General features: G+C 33.8%; 3 protein-coding genes across 8 annotated transcripts; 2 read left to right on the forward strand and 1 right to left on the reverse strand.

Moving 5' to 3' along the window:
* Nucleotides 1–1,414: 1,414 nt before the first annotated feature.
* On the forward strand, nucleotides 1,415–11,225 carry LOC110652041 (transcriptional corepressor SEUSS). 6 transcript variants are annotated; one of them, XM_021807533.2, is made up of 12 exons: nucleotides 1,415–1,710; nucleotides 1,973–2,010; nucleotides 2,410–3,838; nucleotides 3,932–4,051; nucleotides 4,347–4,395; nucleotides 4,539–4,753; nucleotides 4,849–4,917; nucleotides 6,061–6,158; nucleotides 7,139–7,232; nucleotides 8,249–8,318; nucleotides 9,046–9,201; nucleotides 10,062–11,225. In XM_021807533.2, exons 3-12 carry the CDS (start codon nucleotides 2,759–2,761, stop codon nucleotides 11,012–11,014), a joined length of 2,904 nt encoding a protein of 967 aa, XP_021663225.2. In that variant the 5' UTR covers nucleotides 1,415–1,710; nucleotides 1,973–2,010; nucleotides 2,410–2,758; the 3' UTR covers nucleotides 11,015–11,225. The 6 variants fall into 6 exon arrangements, with proteins under 6 accessions (XP_021663225.2, XP_057994033.1, XP_021663223.2 ...); XM_058138051.1 differs by lacking the exon at nucleotides 1,415–1,710 and adding an exon at nucleotides 1,717–1,889; XM_058138050.1 differs by lacking the exon at nucleotides 1,973–2,010 and having other exon boundaries at nucleotides 1,415–1,889.
* Nucleotides 11,226–11,913: 688 nt separating this feature from the next.
* LOC110652042 (uncharacterized) lies at nucleotides 11,914–13,726 on the reverse strand. The gene is made up of 2 exons (XM_021807535.2): nucleotides 13,237–13,726; nucleotides 11,914–12,390 (listed from the first exon to the last, which is right to left on the reverse strand). The coding sequence occupies exons 1-2, from the start codon at nucleotides 13,475–13,477 to the stop codon at nucleotides 12,071–12,073; spliced, it is 561 nt and encodes a 186-aa protein (XP_021663227.2). The 5' UTR covers nucleotides 13,478–13,726; the 3' UTR covers nucleotides 11,914–12,070.
* Nucleotides 13,727–20,768: 7,042 nt separating this feature from the next.
* On the forward strand, nucleotides 20,769–24,597 carry LOC110661413 (mitogen-activated protein kinase kinase kinase 3). The gene is made up of 10 exons (XM_021820038.2): nucleotides 20,769–21,712; nucleotides 22,012–22,275; nucleotides 22,398–22,485; nucleotides 22,578–22,640; nucleotides 22,950–23,110; nucleotides 23,193–23,268; nucleotides 23,361–23,420; nucleotides 23,534–23,641; nucleotides 23,741–23,971; nucleotides 24,098–24,597. The coding sequence occupies exons 1-10, from the start codon at nucleotides 21,273–21,275 to the stop codon at nucleotides 24,101–24,103; spliced, it is 1,497 nt and encodes a 498-aa protein (XP_021675730.2). The 5' UTR covers nucleotides 20,769–21,272; the 3' UTR covers nucleotides 24,104–24,597.
* Nucleotides 24,598–24,707: the final 110 nt, after the last annotated feature.

Raw genomic sequence — 24,707 nt, forward strand, 5'->3', positions numbered from 1 at the left:
GAAAAAAAAAAAGAAAATATTTAAATTGATTGTGATAATTTTTATATAACAATAAGAGAGATTTTATAATGATTTTTTTTTAACAAAGTAATATTTTTTTTTAATAATCACCATAAATAATATAATAAAAATGCAATTTATAATTAAATGTATAAAATAATGGTAGAAAACCTAAAAAGAATTATGGGAATGAATAGATATTTTTGTGTGGTTTAATACATTTAATATTTGATTTGAAAATTTTTAAAAATCTGCTTTGAGAAGCAAAAGAATCGGAGCACAAGGACACGTGGCAAGTATCAAAACCATAGGGTTGGATAATATGGTATAAGTAATCACATACAAAAGTTTCTAAACATCAAACCAGTGGGACAATCCCGTAAATGAGAGCCAATCCAATGCCATTTTATTAGCTCAAGAAGCCTACTTACACAAGATAGCTAGCAAGCCTCCTCCTCCTCCTCCTTTTTTATTTTTTATTTTTTTTAATATATGCATGCATTTACTATGTAAGAACAATTCTAAAAAGATGAATTTAATAAATAAAATTTGAAAAATTAAAAAATATGAATTTAAATTGAAAAATTTATATTTTAAAACTTATAATATAAATTTATTAGGGTTAATATATTTTTTACTTCATTTTCATTTAAAAAGTGAGCGTTTTAATTTTTATTTTATTAATATTTGTCATTTAAATTAAAAAAAAATATAATTATTTTACCCCTAGGCATAGATATGATTTACATGTGTTCTGAATTTTTATTATAAATTTTTATAAAATTTAAAAATTTTCAAATTATATTTTTGTAAAATTCAGCAGTGAAATGTCAATATTTCTGTAGAGTTTACATGTTAAGTATTAATTGAGTGAGTGTGGCAGGTGATTTTGGGGCAATGTTAGGGTTGGAAGGAAAGATGTATTAGGCGTTAACATCACATTATGGATGATGGATGGCCGGATGCATGCATAGCATTAAGATATACATAAGATAACATAACATAACATAGTAGACGAAGAGGAAGAGGGAAGCGAATAAATATCATGCGCCATAATTCAATTTTATAATTATTTTTATAAAAATTATTAAATTTTAATATAATTTTATAAAAATTATTATAATTAACAATTAAAAATTTTTAAGTTAATTTATTAATTATTTTGTAAATAAAATTATATTATTTTATTAATTTTAAAAAAATATAATAAATAAAACACATTTTGTTATCTTATATTTTTTTAAATTGATAAAATAATATAACTTTATTTATAAAATAATTAATAAATTAACTTAAAAATTTTTAATTTTTAATTATAATAATTTTTATAAAATTATATTAAAATTTAATAATTTTTATAAAAAAAATCATAAAATTAAGTGGCTATTGTGACAATTAGCCGAGGAGAAGCAGAAGAAGAGCATTTGACTTCATTTTCTTAGAGAGAGAAAGCGAGAAAGAAATAAAAGGAAAAGAGAATGGAGGAGAAAATTCAATCCAATCGAATACAATTTTGACGTCCGCAAGGACGCACACTCTCTCTACCTTTCTCTCTCTAAACATTCTCTCTCTCTGTCTCTCTCTGGATACAGCAGAGAACAGGGCACACAGCTCATATAGTGAGGGAGAAAACAACAGCCAAAATAAAAAAAAGGCGAACTTAAAAAAGAAGCTGGATTTTTGGCGAACTCAGCAAACAAAAACCCTAGAGTAAGAGAACCTTCGGACCTAAACAAGCTCCTTCTTCTTCTCTATTCCACAAAGAGAATTTTTCGTTTTTTTTTTTTGTTGATTATAGAGAATTTTCGGGATTGTGGTATATGCTTTTGATTAGAGAAATCTTTCTTGTATACTGTTGTCCCTCTCACTACCGTTAATTTATGCTGCGGGTAAGTTATATTTTCTTATCTATTTTAGCTGGGACTTCGTTTTTGTTTCAAAACTCATTAGTGTTTTTTTATTTTTTCGGTAGCTTTGGATCTTTGATTCAGTAAATTAGCCTCGATCGAGGTAATTTTTATGTTCATTTTTAGCATTTTTGCAATTTTTGTTGTGGTAACTTTGTTCCTTTCCATAAAGTTTATAATATGCATTCATTTTGAATCTTTATTTTTTCGAGTTTTGCGATTTGAATTTGGAATTGAAAATTTTTTTAATGGATTCTGTTTAATTTTGGTGCAACTTTTTGTGATTTTGTGAGTTCTGGTGATGTGGGTTTTTTGCAGGATTTGATTGAGGCTAATTTATAGTGATTTTCATTTGGGTTTTAGCTGACAGTGCAAGGATGCTGAAATTTTATAAGTTTTTTGAGCTGTATTTGGTAGTGGAAGTTTGATTTCTTGATTGTTTAGCTTTAAATGGAGTTACTTATTTTGAAATGGATCTAACACTGCCGCTTGTTTGGTGCAGAGATTCATGCGACGACCATTAAGAGATTGCTGGGTGTGTGAAGATAGAGCGATTCTATAATGTTCAGAATCAAGACTTGTTCCTATGCTTTTGTTTACTTTGGTCTGTGGCTTGTGCTTGCTAAAACGCAACACCATCTGCTCAGGCACAGAACCTACTCATTCCGTTTGGTCCACAATAAGGACTTTGAAGTCAGCAGCCTTAGATGTGGACTTGAAATGCTAAGTAGGTGCAGCCTTATGTGTCCTTTATTCCGTTTGGTTATGTAATTCTAGGCTTATTCTATTCATGTTGTTTTAGATAGTTGTAATACTTTGAAGAGTGTTTGTAGACTGTCATTCTTGATAAAATGGTACCCTCGGGGCCGCCTACACCAATTGGTGGTGCCCAGTCTGTTTCTCCTTCGCTTTTGAGATCAAATTCAGGAATGCTGGGAGCTCAAGGAGGTCCTCTGCCTTCTCAAACTGCATTCCCTTCATTCGTTTCCCCACGTACTCAGTTTAATAACATGAATATTCTTGGAAATGTGCCCAATGTGTCCTCCTTCCTTAATCAGTCTTTTGGAAATGGAGTTCCAAATCCTGGGCTTTCTGGTCCTGGGAGCAGCCAGCGTGGCGTTATTGATGGTGGGGCTGAAACAGATCCACTTTCAAGCGTTGGCAGTGGAATGGGTTTCAATGCTCCATCATCATTTGTACCGTCAAATATGTTGAGTCCTGGTCCATCTGGTCAAGTTCAGGGACAGCAATTTTCAAACACCTCTGGCAACCAGTTGTTACCAGATCAACAGCAATCCCAACAACTTGAAGCTCAAAGTTTCCAGCATGGTCAGCAACCAATGCAACAGTGCTCTGCCTCACATAATACCCAGCTGGTGCAGCAGCAACACCAATTTCAGCCAATTCGTGGTGGAATAGGGGGCGTTGGGCCTGTCAAGTTGGAGCCTCAGGTGACAAATGATCAACATGGAGCACAGCAGCAGCAGCCACAGCAACTGCAGCCAGTGAGAAATCTTGGTCCAGTCAAAATGGAACCGCAACAAATTCATTCTATGAGAAGTTTAGCACCGGTAAAATTAGAACCTCAACATTCAGATCAGTCACTGTTTCTGCATCAACAGCAGCAGCAACAACAGCAACAGCAACCGCAACAGCAACAACAGCAATTCCTTCAGATGTCAAGACAGACTTCTCAGGCGGCGGCTGCTACAATTAATCTTTTACATCAACAAAGACTATTGCAGCTGCAACAACAACAGCAACAGCAACAGCAACTCTTGAAAGCGATGCCGCAGCAACGGCCTCAATTACCACAGCAATTTCAACAACAGAATTTGCCTATGAGATCTCCTGTGAAAGCAGGGTATGAATCAGGGATGTGTGCTCGCCGTCTCACACATTACATGTATCAGCAACAGCACAGGCCAGAAGTAAGATTTCCTGGTAGATAAGATTATAAGAATCTATTTTGAGTTTTTGGTTTTGACTTTTATGGTTTATAATCATGCCTAACTGTCATGTAGGACAACAATATTGAATTCTGGAGAAAATTTGTAGCTGAATATTTTGCTCCACATGCAAAAAAGAAGTGGTGTGTTTCTATGTATGGAAGTGGCCGACAAACAACTGGAGTTTTCCCTCAGGTCAGCTGCTTGAGAATACTTAACAACATTAAGCAATTGCTGACACATAAGCTCTTTATAAATTGGTTTGTTAAGTATAGCTAGACAAATCAGGTCAATTGTCTTGAAGAACATTGCATATTTATTCATATTGTTTTCCTACTTTTTCGTTTGAATGCTTAATATAGAATCCATAAGACAAAAAGAATGGGCTTAGTAAGTTTTTACTTATTTTCATAAACCACTTGTTTTACTTTCGTGTAATGCCAATTGTTGATGTAAATTGTGATAAATATCTTACTTGCAACTTTTACAGGACGTATGGCACTGTGAAATCTGCAATCGCAAGCCAGGCCGTGGCTTTGGTATGTTGTTAGATCTTTACTTCTTGTTGTACATTATGAATGACACTGTCACAGGGTGCTAGTTTGAATTTGTGTCTCCATTGTTTTGGATAATTTAACCCCCTCATTATGCTTTATCTTATTCTCATCTGCTGTGCTTTCAGAGGCAACTGTTGAGGTTCTTCCCAGGCTTTTCAAAATCAAATATGAAAGTGGTACCTTGGAAGAGCTTCTCTACGTCGATATGCCACATGAACATCAAAACTCATCTGGTCAGATTGTCTTGGACTATGCAAAAGCGATACAAGAAAGTGTCTTTGAGCAACTTCGTGTTGTTCGGGATGGTCAGCTGCGGATAGTCTTCTCTCCAGACTTAAAGGTGTGCAATAAGCGATACCTGCTCTTAATAATTTCTAAATTCTCAAGGTATTATGAGCTAAAATTCTTCCATTCTTTTCCCATTGTTTTGGCCAGATATGCTCTTGGGAATTTTGTGCTCGACGTCATGAAGAGCTTATCCCTCGAAGATTGTTAATACCCCAGGTTAGCAGTAAACAATTTCACTTAATAATAGAAAAAGGGTCTTTATGACCATTAATTGCTAAATAAAACATTTTTAAGAATTTGTTCCTGATAGAACCTTTCGTATCTAAAGCTCAGTTGGCTTAAACTTGTTTGTATTAGGTTTGCATTGGTTTTATTCAAACCGAAAATGGATTAAATGGTGTAGAATTTCATCCTGAAATCCATGCTCACTCTGCAGGAATTTCTCCAATGTAAAACTAATTATCCCTGTAATTGGTTGGCCTGTTTGTGTCCATCTGATATTATGACATTTGATGTTAGTTTTATCATATGTCATATGTGGAGTCGGCTTTGTGATTGAGCAATGCCATCTCTTATATTTTTCACTTTTCTTGTCCGGCAGCATTGCCATTGCACTCATGGTTGTATGGATTTGTAGTTTTTTTCTTTTTTTTCTTTTTTTTTTTTTTTGGTCAGAGGTACATTTTGTTTTGGGGGGTGGGGTGGGGGGTGGGCTCGAACCCGGGGCATTGCCCAGGGTGAGCGATGTCTTGGCCACTAGGCTAAGCCTGGGCCGACGTGTGAATTTGTAGTTTTGTATCATAATTGCGGTGCCAAAAGATATTGTCATATAAATAAATCAGACATCGATGTACACTTGCCTGGTAATTAAAGATTTATATCTCCAGCTATTAAATGATTCTTTCTTTTATCTGCACATGTGCAAACTAAGTGAGGAAAAGGAATCAAATCGTTTACCAAATAAAATTATATTATTTTGATAAAAACTTATATCATTCTTCTTTTATGCCATTCTTAATTGCTTGGGCATTTTTTTTCCCTCTGCTCCTTACATATGAAAGGGTTATGCTTTACTGATATTTGGTACGAATGCTAATTCAAGCAATACACTTTATAATCACATGATCATTCCGATGTACGTGGACTGTATTTTTGTGGATTTTATTTAGTTTAGATCAAGTATTGAGGAAGACTAGTTGTTGATAGTTCTTCAGTCTTCACCCTTTAATGTCCATTTTTGACTAAACAAACTTTAAGTATTGTTAAGGTGGAAGTTTTCTGCTTGGCATTGTACCTTGCAGTTTAAATATTTGTTAGTCGCGAATATTTTGCATGAATATTGTTTTTTATATTTTGCAGGTCAGTCAACTTGGTGCTGCGGCTCAAAAATACCAGGCTGCTACTCAAAATGCATCATCTAATTTATCTGCCCCGGAATTGCAAAATAATTGTAACATGTAAGTTATTTGTCTGTAAATTTCTTCTCAAGCAATGATGAGCCTTTAGATGGTGTCTTGGTTGTAAAATATTTTTTTATCCTTTAGATTGAAAGTTGAAAGCTTGATTTTTTTCTTGATGCCCTGAACTGTTAATCTCTTTAGCCTGTGCTTTGTTTATTTGTGTTCTGTTGGTCATTTTTTCAAGTTGTCAATAATGATAATGATAATGATAAAGCTGTTGCAATTGTTCCATGTGCGTGCATTGGCACACAAATAGTGCAGATGGTTTGTCTTTGTGAAATTGAATAATAGTTATATTGCACTTTTGAATATGTGGAAATTAGGGGTTAGTGTGTATATATACACGCATACTCCAGATATGAGTAGCACTCATGGTTTATACACACTAAATAGGGCTTAGCATGCATGTAGAAATTAGGCCTTGGTATATATACACACAGTGAATGCACGAAGCATGCATGGTTTATCTCTGTGAAGTTGAACTTAAACAGTAATATTTGCACTTTTGAACATGTAGATATTAAGCCTTAATATCTATAATGTTTCTTCAGAATATTGCTTAGCATGTACGGGAGAGGTGGGGGATTGTACAGTTAATGATTCTTCATTCAAAGAATTGTTTCTGGTGTTGATTTGTGTGATTTGAAGACACATGGTGAATAAGAATTTTTTATTTGCATCTAGGTTGTTTCTGAAATTACAATATTACATAGATTTTTATCATGCAAGGTAGTTATGTTATATTAGGAACAAGGTGACAAGAATAATCCTCTATCCCTGGGTGGGTTTTATATTGTCCTTTCCATTTAACTCATTGCCATATGTTTGCAGAACTGCTTGCCTTTACTAATCCTGGGTATATACTATTTTTTTACTGTTGGAAAAACACAACTGCTATGTACAATTTGATATTTTTGGAAAATAATGTACAGTGTCTGGCTGTTCCTATCAGTTATTGATGAGCTATTCTTCTTTAGGTTTGTTGCATCAGCTCGGCAACTTGCAAAAGCTTTGGAAGTGCCATTGGTGAATGATTTAGGATATACAAAGAGATATGTGAGGTGCCTGCAGGTGATGTCATAAATCCTTTTATGGTCAAATGTAGCTTCATGAAACTTATGTCGACCATCAGGTGTTAAAGGCTACAGATGGTGCATATCTTCTGCGTGTATCTCAGTGACTGGGTGTGCTTTTGGGATTAATGTAAATTTTGGATTAGAAATGATGCCCTTAGTTTGAGATACTATAACACTTCCATTTTCTGTGCTATGTATCTCCTTTCTGATTGGGTTTTAATTTTTAAATGTTCCATTGGTATTTGATCTATATGCTTTCTCCTGTACTGCCTTTCTTTCACTGAAACAATAATTTTCCTTTTAATCAGCCTCTACAAAGTTGTGATTTCTGTGTTTTGTTTGTTTGTGGAGTCTGTGCATGTCTCATTACTAATATTTTCTCTTTCCATATTCATAATGATATTTACTGCAGCACTTAATGAAGGTCAAAGTGTATGTGAACATTTTTTCAAAAAAGCAAGGGAAATCTCAAATCTCTGTTTAGATAATCCTGATGTCCAAATGCATGATATTGTAATAGGTTTCATGATTTTCATTAGCATCTGGGAAATAGATATTCCTCTATCTCTTTTGTGCATATGCTACTGCCTAGCACTTGCTTCCCTTTAATTTGGGATTTCTGAAGTCTCTTGCATCTTATTTGGCATTGGTTTGCTCCTTTTATTCAAGAAACTATTTTTATCAGTAGTCTTAAAATACTTGCAAATTGCTTTAGGTCTCGAGTAATGGCTTGTTGCTATGAGCTATGTATTCATTGCATTGCTGAAACTATTTTGATTACAGTTTAGCTGTAGTTTTTTCATGATTTGATGGGTGCAACTTGTAGTGGTTCTACGTACCTGCTATTGCAAGCAGTTTCAAATGATTTGTTTTTTTCTTGTATAATATCTATAAATTATTCTCTTACTATTTTATAGAAATGGCGTTTGAAAAGATCTTTTGAATTGCTGCATTTTAATAGATCGTTGCTGTATTTTTTTTTTCCTGACAATTGGTTCAATATTGCTGCAGATATCTGAAGTGGTTAATAGTATGAAAGACTTGATTGATTACAGCCGAGAAACAGGGAATGGGCCAATGGGTGAGCTTGACGAGTTTTCCCCTGATTTGACTTTTTATTCTTTATTTTGACAATTCTCGAATATTGGTTTTTGGGGGGGGTGGGGGAGCAGTGCGCTGCTCGAGGTTGCTCTAGTTGTGAAAATGAGAACATGACTTCTGAATTCATAATATAGAACAGCGTAAACATCTTTCCTTAACTTTATACGGAGAAGAATGCTATTGTTTGAATTTGATATACCTTGTGTATCAATTTAGACTTTCAAGCTCTAGGATGATATATGGAGAAAGGAGAGGACTTTCTTTGTCGTCAATACCCTAGTTGAGACCTGTTGAGTGAAAAGAGACAGTTTTTCTTGTGTACGGTGTCCCTCACATGGTTCCTAGACAATAATGTGTTCTATTGTCTTTTTGAATAAACTGGGTGAACTATAGATTTGAGTACATTAGTTTGTTTCTAGCCTGGAAATTAACTGTACAAGAGTGTCATTGTACACTAATTTAGATGACTTATATGCTTAAATTTTGGATTTTGTGATTTTTTTTTTCTGGATCCTAGCTTTCTTTTGGGATTTGATAATGGAAAAGACCACCTAACTTGTACTGGTTCACTGGAATAACTTTGTTTTCCTTCGCATAAATACTCCCTAAATGATCTAGCCTTACTTTTAATTTAAAGTCTTCATCTTTATGTAAGGAGGAGAAGGATCACCTCAATTACTGATGCTGTAAGTATATTAAAACAAAAGGTTGTGCCCTTGGGAAATATTGGCATATCCTACAATTAAATGGGCTCATCAAGATGCAAGCACGAGGGAAAACTATTCTCATTCAAATGGCTAACTTTTGTACCAGAGAAATTGTGCACTTGGTTGAAAGTTTAAGTGGAAAAGACCTTTTGAAAGGTTAGATTGAATGTTCGGATTTACAATTGGTCAGATTTAGTAGTTACTGGTTGGACTTGCTAATGGTTTGTTCACTCTGTTCTGTTTCCGTGTGTATGTTTTTTAGCCTAGACCTTGAAAAGGCATATTCAGTTTTGACTTGGATCTAGGTTCCAACATTTTGAGATTAGTGAAATGGATTTGGGAGTTTCCTTATTTTGTTTAGTTGCTTCTGGTATTCAAAAGTCTAATATCTGGAATTATTTTTTTTTAGTTTGTAGTCGGGGACCATAGAGTTGAGATGATCTATAAGCAGTAGTTTGATAATGGGAAAGCAAAAAATGTACAGATGTCCTATCTAGAGTCCTATGCAGGTGCAGAACTAGAACTTCAAGATCAGAGGGCTTGAAATGAAGATGACAATGGAAAAACTTTAAATGTAATGGGGGGAATGGAAATTTTCTGGGTTTTAAGTGGGCCAAAGGTGAATGTAATAATGGAATTTGAAAATTTTCAAGAGCCAGGTTAAGATGTTTAAGGGGCTAAAAGTGAGGATAATGGTGTATTTTCGTCTTGGGCAACATGGATATGCATGGAGGTAAATTTGTGTCTGCCTGTCTGTTCTTTTCCTGCCATCTCTTCTGTGTTATGCCTTGTTTTCTACTCATCTTTATTATCTCTGTATAGTTTGTTCTTCTGTGCGGTTGCATGTGAAACGGCTATTCTCATAATTATGTCCTTATTTACATTTTACATGAATGTAGTTATCACATTACCCTGTAATTGGACAAGCTGTTCCTTCAGATTCTTTGTTTTCATGTCAATATCATAATATAGTATTCCATGAGAGTACTTCATATGACTTGACTGTTTGTTGTCAGAGAGCTTGGCCAAGTTCCCTCGGAGGACTAGTGCTTCATCTGTGTTTCATAGTCAAGCTCAACAGTCTGAGGAACGGCTACAACAGCAGCAAACAATGCCCCAGAACTCAAACAGTGATCAAATTTCTGCACATGTTGATGGAATGCAGATTGCTGCTAGCAATGGCGTGTCTAGTGTAAATAACTCCCTCGGTATGACATCTGTGTCTACTTCTGCCAGTGCTATTGCTGGGATTCTCCACCAGAATTCTATGAATTCAAGACAACAAAGTTCTATGAATAATGCAAGCAGTCCCTATGGAGGCAATTCTGTTCAGATTCCATCTCCTGGTTCCTCTAGCACAATTCCACAGTCCCAACCTAATCCTTCTCCTTTCCAATCACCAACACCTTCATCCAATAATCCCACGCAAACATCTCATTGTGCCTTAACAGCTGCCAATCACATTGGCTCTACAAACTCACCAGCAAATATTCCGTTGCAACAACAAGCTCTTTCTGGTGAAGCTGACCATAGTGATGCTCAAAGCTCTGTTCAGAAAATCATGCATGAAATGATGATGTCCAACCAACTTAATGGCACAGGTGGTGTGGTTGGGGTTGGTTCTTTGGGGAATGAAATGAAAAATGTTAATGGGATTTTGCCAACAGGCAACAATGCAGTTCTCAACGGGGGAAATGGCCTGGTGGGGAATGGAACAGTCAATAATTCTGGAATGGGGGGTGGTGGATTTGGCACCATGGGCAGCGGACTTGGGCATTCTGCTATGGTTAATGGAATTAGAGCTGCAATGGGTAATAACACGGTGATAAATGGACGTGTGAGTGTACCATCGATGGTTCGAGACCAAACCATGAATCTTCAACATGATTTGGGGAACCAACTGCTTAGTGGGCTAGGAGCAGTTAATGGATTTAATAATCTTCCGTATGATTGGAAACCATCCCCGTGAAGGCTCTATCAATGATACTGGTGTTTCAGTTCTTGATTGTAGCTGCTTGTGTAGCATGAGCGTGGGCAGAAATTCCTACAGCCCTGTGAAGATGGTATTGCATGGTGGAATAGTTCAGGGCTAACTTCCCACTTTGTACTAATTTCAGGAAAAAGTAAAACATATAGCATAGTGTTTTATCAATGAAATGTTAAATCCTCTTCGAGTTGTTTCTTTTTTCTTCTAATTGTTCTGATTTATGATTCAATACAGCCTCTTTTCCCACTAACAGTCTAGGAATGGGATTCAGGGAGGAAATTTGTCTGGTTGAAAGCTCTTTTCCTGTGTAGTTCCGGGCTTCCGGCCACTTACCAGAGTTGTGAAAATAGCGTATGTATTTGCCTCTCTCTCTCTCTCTCTCTCTCTCTCTCTCTCTCTCTCTCTCCACTGAGCGTGTATATTGATGGCTTGCTTGAAAGTAGTATATTTGTAGAACATTTCTCATTGAAAAGAATCTAGAATTATGTTAGGTTAATGATCTCTAGTTTCATTGTTGGACTTTGGTTTCTTGACTTGTTTTATGACTGGAAACTACGCTGTGTTCCCTACCTTGGTCAATTGTCAAGAAATTCGTGAAGCATTTCTAATTAACAAAATAAGCTAGTCTCGTTAGGTAAGTCTTGAAAATCTGGCCGGTGGAAGAAAGTGGCAAGCCTAAACAATTTTTTAATCTCTTTGCCAGAACTTGCCAACTTGTAACTAATAATTTAATTAAAGCATCATTAGTCAAGCAAATTAATTATATGGTGACCTATTTGTGAAGGCACGATTAGGGAGGGACAGATGCAAATCAGATGAAGAACATGGTCTTAAGCTAAATGAGCTGTGGTGTTTTTAATCTTCAGGTAAGGCGATGGATCTGCTATATGAAAGATTTCATATTCAGATCATGTTTAGAATTTGGAGAAATGATTTCTTAGTGACATTTACATTAAATACAAGTCATTTGAATATGGTGGATGACATGAACAGGTATCATAAGCTGGTACAACTTCTGAAATTGGCTAAATTGTTGTCTCAAGCATCTATATATTTCTCTAAGGTACTAGACAAGGTAGTCTTGGGTACTGCTCCGATGACACTTTCTTTCTTCTCTCCTTTCTTGAAAAACAGCACTGTTGGTATGCTCCTTATTGCATACTTGTTGGCAATATTTGGGCACTCATCGGTATTTACCTTGAAACATGCAATCTTTCCGGCATATTCTTTTGCTAGTTCATCGATCACCGGTGCTATCATCCGGCATGGTCCACACCAGGGTGCCCAAAATTCCACCAGAACTGGGGTTTTACTGGCAATGACAAGGTTGTCCCAGCTTGAATCTGTCACCGCTTGCACTGCAGATTTCAAGCGTTTGCATAATGAGGTGCAGTATTCGATTAAATAAATGCTCAAACAAAATTGATGAGATGGGGTAAACCAAATTCAAAAGAAAGAAAATGAAAGTTTGAAAAAGAGGTAAGCAATCAAATTCTACAAGGGCAAAATGTTCAATTTAGTGTCTTTGTTGGGCAAGTTTAATTTAGTTTATTTTTAATCTTTTATTTAAATTAATATTTAATTTAATTTAAAAATTAAAATTTATAGGTTAAATTTTTAAATTTTTGATTTAAATAAAAAAAATTAAAAAGTTTAATTTTTTTAATTTCAAATTAAATTTTTTTATTTCCTAATTTAAGTTGATAAAATTAGGCAATTTAATATATTGATTTTTTTTAATTTTAAGGATAAATTAAAGTAAAATTAAAAATTTTGAATTAAATTAAATGAAAAATTAAAAATAAAATAAATTAAACGTTTAATTGAGTTTTAATATAACAAAATAAAATAAATTAATGTCTCTTAATTAGCTTGCTTTTTGGGGCTTCTGGTATTTTTGAAGTGAAAAAAGCAAAAACACAGCATTTAGACAATAAAAATGCAGAAATTTACATTTATTTTTATTTTTTTTATGTGAAGCAATATTCATATATTTTTCAATTAAAATTTTTCTTAATAATTAACACTTATTTTCTACAAAATCATAATTTATAATAAGTAAATAAATGAGTCTGCAATTTTCAAGAACTACCATCCCTATAGCAGCAACTAGAAAATGAAGCATACAAGGAGCAAAATTGATAGAAGGATTAAATAAAGAAACTAAAATGAAGCTACAAAGGAAGAGCTTATAAATGGCAAACCTTCATCTAAAGCTTCACGAGCTTTGCAGACAATGGGAGATTTTGGGCTTCTGCTTCTGCTTCTGCGAGTAGTGAGTGAATGAGCAAAGAAAGAAGATGAACGAGACGATGATAAATTGGATAGATTACTGAATCCTTTAAAAGAAGTTGGTAAGTGAAGCTTCTCAACAGGAGCAAATACTAGTCCAGCTCTAGCACTAGTACACACTGTACTCACTTGAAAACAATTCTTCATAGCCATCTCTTCTTCTCTTCTTGTCAATGTAGTAGCTTTTAGGAAAGGAATATGATATTGAGAAAGAAGATGTGGCCCTTAGTTGCTCTCTTCCTCTTGGATAAGAAGAGTAAGCAAGATTTTTATTATTATTTATCTCTTTAATTCTGTCCACATTTAAATTTAATCCTCTGGAATTTCTATCTCTATAATTCCTAAGAGTGGATATTTCTCCCAAATTTTATGGCCTTGTTTTTCTTGTGGATGACATTTCATTTACCTGACAACTCACAAAAATCCAATTCAACCAATACAAAAGGTGCAGGCGGCTTTGTCAGAAATAATAATAATAATAATAATAATAATAATTATTGAGTAATAATAATGATAATTCAATGTAGTGATGTAGGTGAGCCATATGTTTCTCATCCCACTGGGAAGCTAAGGAATTATGATATTTTTTTTGTCTCATAAATCAGTTTAAGGAGGAGTGATTTGCTCAAATCTTATATATTATATAAATATTTTATCTCAAATTAATGTGTGATAATACACTTCTCTCACGTTCAGGCATAGAGATTTGGAATATAAAGTTTACAAGTAAACATATCTGCGGGTGGTTCAACATTGAAACAAGATAGACTTTGATACAATATAAAAAAAATAGACCGAATTTAATTTCACTCCTAAAGCTAACTCAAGGGGAAGAGACTTGTCCAAGTCTTATATATAATACAAACACCTTATTCAAATCAATGTAGAATAATATTATAAAAAATACCAATAAATTTTAATTCATAATACTGCAAAAAAAATCTGTCTAAAGATGTTGAAAGCATTCAATTAGGAAACTAAATGGGCCTTAGTTTAGAAGTGGTGTGTACACTTGATGGGTCTGACTTGGTTATTAGCCATGGCCACAGGAGCATTACTGTCCTTTTAGAGTGGTGAGGTCAGCTATAACATATTCATTCCCCATTACAGGCAATCCACTTGTAGAACATTGAACCAAACACAAAATCTAGAATTCCAAGAAGCAAAAAGCAATGGATCAGAAGTTTTGGTTACGAAACATAGAACTGACCCTTAACAACCATAATTAAGTTGCAGACGTGTATGGAGTTATTACAAAATTCAAGAAAGGTAACCCAAGTTGCATGCTTGCTGCTGGACTCCTCTTAGGACAGCTCTTATTCATAGTCCCCACCATGCGGGATTTCGATGTTTGTTTGCCTTAGTTCCCTGTTCATTATACATATATATAGTTCCCTGTTCATTATATATATATATATGATGTGAACATGCACTAGCAGGTGTATTCCAGGCAGAAATTATAGTTCAAATTTGTTGAGTTCTCTATGGTGTGAACTTAATTACATTAATTGTGAGTTTTGGCTTTGATTAAAACCCACTAATTAACATTAATTTGTATGTTATATGGTATAATTAAGATGTAAAAGCTGAATATTAATTTGGGCCTCTATATCAATGTTTGTGATGAAGAACACTAGTGAGAGTAAGGTTAGGTTTTATTTTTTTATTTTTATGGGTAAATTATTATTTAATTTTGGGATTATGTTAAAATTAATAAATTAACCATCTTATTTCCAAAGCATATGATTTAATTCCTCACAATTAATTTCATCAATTATTTGATCTCTCTATTTCGTTTAAGTAAGATTTTCTATTGATCAATGAATATATGGATGTGGCAAGTGATAGAAAATTTTTTTTTCCTTCATACTCAAAATATCCTTATTTTCCCAAACACCAATTTGGAATTGGTTCAAAACCCACCAAATTCATCACCCAATACAATTAGTTTCAATCCCTTTGCTTTATTCAATCAAATGTGAATGAATCAAAAACAATTTTGTGATTACTTGAAAATTTAAGAGTATCGGAGAAAAAAGGAGGGACTAGAGAAATAAAAGAAATTGCCCATGACTAGATGAAAGTGAGACACTATGGTCCCTGCCACCCTTCTCTCCCAAGTCGGTGCCTTGGATTCCTACAACCTTTCGAAACGACGGGCTCGCTTGTAAAGGTAAGGGTCCTCATGGCTTTGGTTGGAATGGCTTTGTATTGCGGCTCTAACAAAAGGTCTTTCCCTCTGGTCTTTCAGGAAAGGTGCTTCCAATCACGGTGATGACAGCGCTGAGAAAGTTTTCCTATGTTTTGCTTGAGAATATTGGATTTAATGTTTGGGTTGTAAGGCTCAGGGTTTTAAAAACAAAACATTTCATTGAGTAATTGGGAGGAAACAAAAACACTTCATTGTAAGCTATATTCAACCCATAATGATATCTAGACAGTTTACAACCTAGTAATCCCTTATAAGGAAACTCTTGCCCATAAGCCAGCACCATTATAGCTGTTAGAGCTTGAAAATTCTAGGGACAAGAAATGAGACTCGCCAAGCAATGAATAAAGGTACTTAAAAGAATTCATTATAAAAAAATATATATATATTTGTGGCATCACTAAGGAGGTTCCAAGGAGGATTTAAAAATTAATGGGTAAACAAAATGAAGCATCAATCTTATTAAGGATATTTTGGTATTTTCTTACTAATTTAATGATAAATTGGCTTTAAAATGGAAGGGAAACCTTTTTTTTTTCTCTAGGTTGTAGAAGGGAAACCATTTGTTAACATAAACAAATAATTTCTGAAAATTGAGATATCCAAATATTAATTAAAATATAATCCATAGAGTAAAAAATAAGTTTCCCCAAAATAAAAGCTTTCAATATCTTTTCCATTGATGGACAACATAAAGAACAACAACTAGAAAATAGAAATGATTTAACTTTTTTTTTTTCTTGAAGATAGGAATCCATATATTGGAAGATAAATTATAACACTCAAGGCTTGAAAGACATAAACAAGAAGGAAGCCTAGAGGTCCATCCATTCAAACTCAAAATACAGAGCCTATAAGCCCAACACTACAAACCCTAGGGTTAGGCAGTCGAGTTGGATTGGTCTAATCTTAGAGACTAACATCCTTCACTTGTCCCCTGCTGTTTTCCTTCAATTCCAACGAGACTGAGCTACCTTCTAGAAGAGTAGAGATAGAGGTTCCTCCAACTAAGAATTAAGCTTGAAAGATGGAACCTTTCCAAAGCAAGGAGTGGTGCTCCCCTTTCTAAATGAACACTAAGGAACTCAAGAGGTCAAAATGCAAAGCTTCCACCAGGGACTCTAAGAGGAAGACGCATGGCAGAGCTTAAATCGGCTTTTCACTCTCTACAGTCATAGAAGGGCAACCACCAACTTGTAAGGCCAGCTCTTATAATCTTAGATATGCCATCTTCAATAGTTAGCTTGTTGTATACCATAAAAGCGTGTAAACTATAAAAAAATAAAATAAATACATAAAGTAATAATATTTATGTGATTCACCCTCTCGACATAGGACTACATACATGAGCATATCATCTTTCACTATCATTAATAATAACCATACTACCCACCATCCCAATTACATCTAAGAGAATCCATCTACATAACTGCCTTACATTAGTTAGTCTTTTCAGTCTCCTTTAGACATAATTCAATAAATTTACTGCTACAACTATTATACTACAAAGAGTGTCTTAAGTTACATGGATAATAACTCTCTCATCAATAAATAAGAATTCATTCGTCTTGAATTCTATGCCATTTTTCATCTTAGGCCGAAGTTTCTCTCTACTATAATGGGCAAGTGCCCCTTATTAATGGACAGAGTCAAATTCTCAGTAATTGGTAAAGTCTCTCTCTACAATGGGTGATAACCCCTCTCCATCCACTCTTCATGAGCAAAACCACTCTCTTCAATGGGTGAAGCCGCTCCCTATGGGCGAAGCCCAATCACCTTTTCACTATTCTCCTATTTATAGTGTTAATTCCCTCAATAGTAATCTAATTAGGAGTCCCACTAAATTTAGGAATAATACTAAAATAAAAATTCTACTCTATATAGGAAATATTCCTCTATCCTATTAAGAAATATTTCTTTCACTTAAATTAGGAAAAGGCCTTGCAAATCAACTAGAATTGTGGATCATAAATCTAGCATAACACAACATAGCTCCCCTTTCCATAGAGCTAACATCATCACTAGAATTGTGGATCATAAATCTAAGCATAACACAACATAGCTCTCCTTTCCATGGAGCTAACATCATCACTCCACCCATAAAAAAACCATTGCAACACAGAACTTCTTCACACATCCCTCTTGTATTAAGCCTCATAGATTTGTAGACTAAAACCCGAAAAAGCTATATACACCCCAACTGGGGATGGAGAGGGAAACCCACACTCCAACTAGGGAAGAAGGTGCGGACACAGGAATTGATATAAAAGGGGCTAACATTTAAATATCAATTTATCTTCATTGTCTTATAAAACATATTAAAAAAGAGCATGCCATTTTTGCATGCCATAAAATTATCTTTATGTGAATCTATAGTAAATTTTTTAGCAATTTTTTTTCCAATATATAATAGCAAACAATTGGAGAGAAATTTATTTTCACTTGGCAAATGTCATCAACTCTAAATGATACACGTTTTTCCTTTGGATCTAAAATTGAATTAAGAATAAACAATTCTACCGTATGATCATGAACTTAATGTTCAAGAAATTGAGAGTTGAACACAATATTGAAAATACCAACTTTCTAATGATGCTTTATTAAAGAGTTAAAAGTGTCATAAAAAAAACTAAATTTAGGTTTAAGAATTTAAGTGTACTTAAAAATATTTTTAAAATTAATTATTGTTTTAAAATAATAATTTATAATTATTATAATAAATAATAACTAAAAATTTTGACTCTATATGAATAAAATAAATTTTTATGCCAAATTTTTTTTTAATTTTAATATGTAATTTATTTTCATAATTGGTATTTGAAAAAAATTATTATTCTCAGATTTACAAGAAAATTTTTAGGGACATTAATAAAATTAAACACTAAAATTAGAAATTTTAATAATTTAAAATATAAAAATTATTAGAACTTTAATTTTTTCAAGGGAGCCGCTTAACTTTTCAATTTAAAAAAAAAATAAAAAAAAATGGGGGGAGGGGCCGGGGCACCTCATTATGCAACTGGGTCCGCCCCTGCAGGGAAGGACCTTCCTCACCGGAGGAGGCAGGGGAAAGCCTCAAATTGTTAACAAGCTCGACGGCTCTAAGAACCCCAAGTAGATGATAGAAAGACAAATTTCTTTCCCTAGAAACTAGAGAGGGAAAAAATATTAATCCAATTAACTATTTTCTTTCGGTAATATTGAATGGTGTTTTTATTATAAATTGCTTCACTAATTTTATTATGAAGTGAATTCCAAATTATAATAAAATCCGTTATAAATATAGTTTCGTACACGATTTTTAGGTTTCGAACTGAATCAAAAAGAATTACATTCAATTGAATTTATTTTGATATTTTAATTTAATTTTGATTTTTTATTAATAGTGAATTAGAATTGAACATAAATTATATTAAATTAGAATCAAATATATAAATATATTTTTTCATTAATATAAGTACATATATTTATATATAATTATGGACTAAATATAATATAATATAATATTATATTTTATTATTTTTTTAAATAATTTTAACTATAAATATATTCAATTTCCATATAATTCTTCATTATAGGGGTAATATATATATATATAAAATTGATAATTATATTTATATTTTATAATTAAATATTATATAATTAATAAATAATTAAAAAATATATTATATAATATATTTATACTATTATATTATATAATATTTTTAATTCTAAATCCTAAATTATATTATAGTTGTATAACTAAAAGATATATTGTATAACATATCACATATTAAAATTTTATTTTAAAATTTAAATATAATTTTTTATAAAAATAATTAAATAAAATTATTTTAAAAATTATAAATTAAATCCAAATTATACCAAAATTTCAACCTAATTCCGACGCCTAAATAGACCCTAAAACTAAAACAGGTAATACACACCCCTAGTTTCACAAGGTAAACTCTCCTGATAAAGACAACCCAACAAAACCAAAGGTCCACCCCTTCACCTAAATATCTCGTGATGCATTATTGCATTGACATGAAATATATTTTTTTATGGAATTTAATTATATATATATATATATATATATATAAAGAGATCCGTCAAATTAATCTCTGAATTTTTTTTTTTTTTAACTACATCTAACAAAGATCTTACATTCAAAATCCCATTGGCAATATTGGACGTGGGGTATACGAGATGACACAGTTAGGTTTAACACAAGATGGAACATATCTTGACTTTTGATGAACAAAAAATTATGATTTTTTTTTTTTCTGTGGTTGGTGGTGTGGGTTGTTATTTTGTTTGACTTTTCAATGTCCATCACAGCTTTTCTCTTTGATCATTAGCTCATCCTTTTGAGCAGTGCTGTGAAGTGTGGGAGTGAATGAGGTTCACATCTTAGGAAAATCACCGAACAAGAAGTCATTTGCTACAGGGAAATATTTGAAATTGAATGGCCGAAATTATAACACCACAATAAATGTTATAATTAGCGATAAAAATTTAGGATAAAAAGTGAGACCAGTGGTAGGTTTTGAATTTAGGCCAATTAGTATAAATATTATAATATTTTATCCATTACGATAGAGTATGAGATATTCGAGAAATACATTAGAGTTAGGGTTTGAGAGTTTTAAGTAATTATATTTTATTTTTTTCATCATGTTAGAATTTTTTTTTCTTGTCCTGTCCATGGAGGTAAACCTTATGGTCGAACCACGTTAAATATTGTGTTATTTTTATTCTCTTTTTTATACTGTATGATTATGTGATTTATGTGTATGCCTTAAATTTACATACTTATTATAATAAATTTATTATCTATAAAACTAATATATAGCTGTAATATGAACAATTATTATTAATTTTGATATTAATAATTAATTATTTTCTAATAATTAATTATAATTTTATTATAAAATTTCTCTAATTAAAATTTTATAACAGTAATATATAATAATTTATATATTATCACTATAAACTTATAACAATAAATTTTACACATTCAACAATAAAAATTATTACGGCTAAATATAATATTTCTTGTAGTATAATAAAATAAATAAATAAGGTTACAGATACGGACAAATTGCTTACACAATTATGTAATTGTGAAAGGACATGCAAGTCGTCATAATCTCTCCAATTGGCCAAATTTCAATGGCAATTTCTGATTATAACCACAAATAGGTGCTCTTAGAACAACAATGAATTTGGTCCAAATTTAGTATGTGGACTAGGAAGCATAACTTATTACAACAGTCCTGTCATAAATTCTGAGAGTTCAACTGAGCTTTCATTTTCTGCATACGGTGAAATAACGGCAAGTTTTCCTACCTTGTTGATTAGAATGAAAATGTATTGTAAGCATGTATATGATAATTTCAGTTCATTTCAACCTTGATCTTGAACTATATAGAATCATGGAGAGAATGGCAGAGAGTCTCAATCATATCTGATATATCCAGCCGCCTAGCTGGCCCAGCTACCCCATCTGCCATTCACTCAAGTTGCTATTGGTTCATGATGAATAAAACTTTCTTCCAACTAGGCAAAACCTACTGTGGTGTGGTCTCTCTCCCTCTGTGACACGCGCATGCACACACAAATTCATAAATGCACATCAAACATGCGTATATGATTGAGGACCAGAAGAGGGAAGACGCAAGAAGTAGTGGTCAGATATAGAGAGCTCAGCTCCATCGATCTGCTCCTAATTCCATTCAATTCCTCTCTTGTGTGGCAATGCCAGCTTGGTGGACAAGGACAAAGAACTCTCAAAGAGTTCAACGAGATCATAAACAGCACAACCATGGCAAGAAGAAAGAACAAGAAGATAAATATAGAAAAAAGCCAAAGAGTTTTGACGAATCCATACTTTTCGCTCACAACTATTCAAGGAACAGTCTTGATTTGAAAGCGTCTTCCCTTTCCATCAGTGGGTCTTCCGTGTTTGCAGGTTTTGATTCAGATATTGGAATTGAGGTTGCAGAAAAGAAAGCTTACCCTTTGCCAAAACCTGCATGTTCTCCTGAGCCATCGATAAATTTCGATAAAAAACTAGACTCTGAAGTGGCTTTGCATTCAAGCAGCAGTTCGTCTTTATCTTTATCTTCTTCTATTTCTTCCAATGACGAAGGGGTTGATGCTACTGTTAATGATCATGGAGATTTTGGTTCTTTCAGGTCAGTTTCTTTATTATACCTCCCCTTTTTCTGCAAAGAATTGGCTATTTGAGGATCATATCACATAACTGAAAAACATCAGAACCACGGATCTAGATTTCTCACTAATATTTCATAAAAATACTAATACTGAGAAAATTTTTAAGTGTGAAGCGGTACAAGTAACTTGCAAAGATGAGCCCCTTCGCTTTTTGTTCTAGTGTAAATCTATAAATTGTTTGAATTTCTGTTCTTCAATTTTCAGTCGTGCCCTGTAGAAGAAAATTTTTCACAGAAAGATGTTATTATGGTGATTGCAGGGCAGTTGAAGAAACCAATTACAACTCATGGTTAAGAACTTCATGTCCTGGATCAAAGGCTTCCACTACACAGGCATCACCTCTACCTCCAGTACTGTTGGAATCCCCATCTGAAAAGCAAGAAAGTCGGAGGCATCCTTGTCATCCATTGCCCCTTCCTCCTGGTTATCCTAATAAATCTTCCCAGAATATGCAGTCAAATTGGAAGAAGGGAAAGCTTATTGGCAGAGGGACATTTGGCCTTGTTTATGCTGGATTTAACAGGTAACTTCACTGCTAATTTGCATGCATTCTATACAAGTGTTGTCCAAAGTAAACTGGAAGAGAACAAGGAAGAATCATGTTGTGTGTTCACAGTAGTCTAATGTCGTAATTTCTGTCTATAGTGAAAATGGACAAATGTGTGCAATAAAGGAAGTGAGGATTATTTCTGATGATCAGAATTCAACTGAATGTCTCAAGCAACTGAACCAGGTTTTCCTTTCTCTCTCTATCTCACACACACTGAATTTTAAGCATTAGTAAACTGGAAAATTGACTATTTCCTTTCGTTTCTGAATGAACAGGAAATTGCATTGCTTAGTGAACTGTCTCATCCAAATATTGTTCGATATTATGGAAGCAAAATGGTAAGAGCTCCCTTGCAATTTTCATCATCCTTCTCCTATTCATAATATCTCACATCTGTGCCAATGCCAATGCCAATGCCTTGTGATACCACCTGACCACGATATTCAAAAAGAGAAAAATGATTTTGGGAATTGGGATACTTTGTAGTACCTATTAAAGTATATAAATTTAAGAGAGAGCAACTAATATATACAATCAAGGCTGCAACTTTTATCTAATTTCTCATTTTGAAGTTCCTTGGCAGTGAAACAACCAAAATAGCATTAGGTCTGTGCATAGCTTGAATTAAAACCAAGTACTTATTGCAGGTAGAAGATAAACTGTCAGTCTACTTGCAGTATGTTTCTGGGGGTTCAATCCAAAAATTGCTTAATGAATATGGTCCATTTGCGGAACCTGTTATTCGAAGTTACACAAAGCAGATTCTTTCTGGTTTAGCATATTTACACAAAAGGAATACAGTGCACAGGTAGTTGATTGGTATAGCAATTTTTAGTTCTTTATCAGGAATCAATCTTCATCCACCTACCTCAGTTGACAGTAACTTGCAGGGACATTAAAGGCGCAAACATACTAGTAGATCCTAATGGTGAAATTAAGCTTGTTGACTTTGGCATGGCCAAACATGTAGGTTTCTGTAACTTCATAGGGCCAATTCCTCTTTCAAATGGATGAACATTCTGTTTACTGTTTCTGATATCCTATATCTCATAATCCAGACGAAATCGGGTTCTTCAATGCTTTCTTTTAAAGGAAGTCCTTACTGGATGGCACCGGAGGTATCCGTATACTCATGTTCATCTTTTTGTTCTCATTCAGGATTATTATTATTATTTCTGCGTTCCCGTAAGTTTATATAGCTTGACAATATTTGACTTTATGACATTTGCAGGTTATAATGAACACTAGTAGCTATAATCTTGCTGTTGATATATGGAGCCTAGGATGCACCATTCTTGAGATGGCAACATCAAAACCTCCATGGAGCCAGTATGAGGGGGTATGATATTGTATGCATGTTCTGATGTTGATACATTGGCTCTCACAAAGAAATAGCAGAAACTTTAGGACCTATCTCATATCATTCTGTTTGAACCAGGTGGCCGCAATATTTAAAATTGCAAATAGCAGTGAGAATCCTGAACTTCCCAATTACTTGTCAGAAGATGCCCAGAATTTTGTAAAACTTTGCTTGCAGAGGGATCCATCTGCACGTCCCACTGCTGTGCAACTGCTAAATCATCCCTTCATCCAAAATCAAGATATAGGAGAGGTTGCAATTGCCAACTCTAATGGTGAAGCCTTCTCTGCATATGGAAGACATCCTACGGTATTGTTTGAGATGATTAGATCTCTTTTAAATTTCTTTTTTGCCACTTGAGTTCAGGACCCTATGCTAAAATGCGCATGTGTTCTTTTAATTCCAATTAGATTCAAACTATTATCATATCTGCAGGGATGAAGTATCAATCTGTGACAGCTGCTTTCTCTCTTCCTGTTACCCTCTTGAATGTCCAGCAGGACTCATGGTATTAGTTCCCAGTCACCAACCCGACAATTCTGTGAAGACCACAGAGAACAAACCAGTGCGAAGCTTGCTAATGAACTAAGAATGCAAAGAGTTCTCACCTAATCACTTCAAATATTAAAGTTGGGATGAATCCACCGCTTGACTAGTAACTCATGGTGGGATACCTGCCATGTTGGTGGCCAGAGCTCAAAGTTCAAACGGGTAAAATATGTTTAGGATGAATTCGTCCTCTGCTTCTTAGCCTTCCCACCAAATGGCCATGTCCATGTCCAGCTAACATCTTGAATAAACTTGACAAGTTTTGACAAACAGAATTGAAAGAATTCTGACATTGAAAAAATGTTGTGAATAGATACTCCAGTTTGAATGATTTTGTACAAAAGATCTGTATAAAGGAAAATAAAAATGTACATAATTTTCTTGTATATTGCTGGGTAAACGGAGGAAGCTGGATCTTCTTGGGCTCCGGCAGCTGTAGGGCACCCAGGATTTCTGCAGTTCCCTTGCGATGCAAACCAATTTCTTCACTATGCAC

This window comes from Hevea brasiliensis, chromosome 16 (assembly GCF_030052815.1).
Source record: "Hevea brasiliensis isolate MT/VB/25A 57/8 chromosome 16, ASM3005281v1, whole genome shotgun sequence".
Taxonomy (NCBI): domain Eukaryota; kingdom Viridiplantae; phylum Streptophyta; class Magnoliopsida; order Malpighiales; family Euphorbiaceae; genus Hevea; species Hevea brasiliensis.

Excerpts from the sequence above, each read along its gene's own strand:
- LOC110652041 (XM_058138050.1), top strand. The coding sequence starts at position 2,759 with ATGGTACCCTCGGGGCCGCCTACACCAATTGGTGGTGCCCAGTCTGTT. Across the intron at positions 4,396-4,538 it reads CAAGCCAGGCCGTGGCTTTG|AGGCAACTGTTGAGGTTCTT; the intron begins GTATGTTGTTAG and ends CTGTGCTTTCAG. Across the intron at positions 8,319-9,045 it reads AACAGGGAATGGGCCAATGG|GTTGTGCCCTTGGGAAATAT; the intron begins GTGAGCTTGACG and ends TTAAAACAAAAG.
- LOC110661413 (XM_021820038.2), top strand. The coding sequence starts at position 21,273 with ATGCCAGCTTGGTGGACAAGGACAAAGAACTCTCAAAGAGTTCAACGA. Across the intron at positions 21,713-22,011 it reads GGAGATTTTGGTTCTTTCAG|GGCAGTTGAAGAAACCAATT; the intron begins GTCAGTTTCTTT and ends TGGTGATTGCAG. Across the intron at positions 23,111-23,192 it reads AAAAGGAATACAGTGCACAG|GGACATTAAAGGCGCAAACA; the intron begins GTAGTTGATTGG and ends AGTAACTTGCAG.
- LOC110652042 (XM_021807535.2), bottom strand. The coding sequence starts at position 13,477 with ATGGCTATGAAGAATTGTTTTCAAGTGAGTACAGTGTGTACTAGTGCT. Across the intron at positions 12,391-13,236 it reads TCGTGAAGCTTTAGATGAAG|TGCAAGCGGTGACAGATTCA; the intron begins GTTTGCCATTTA and ends TGAAATCTGCAG.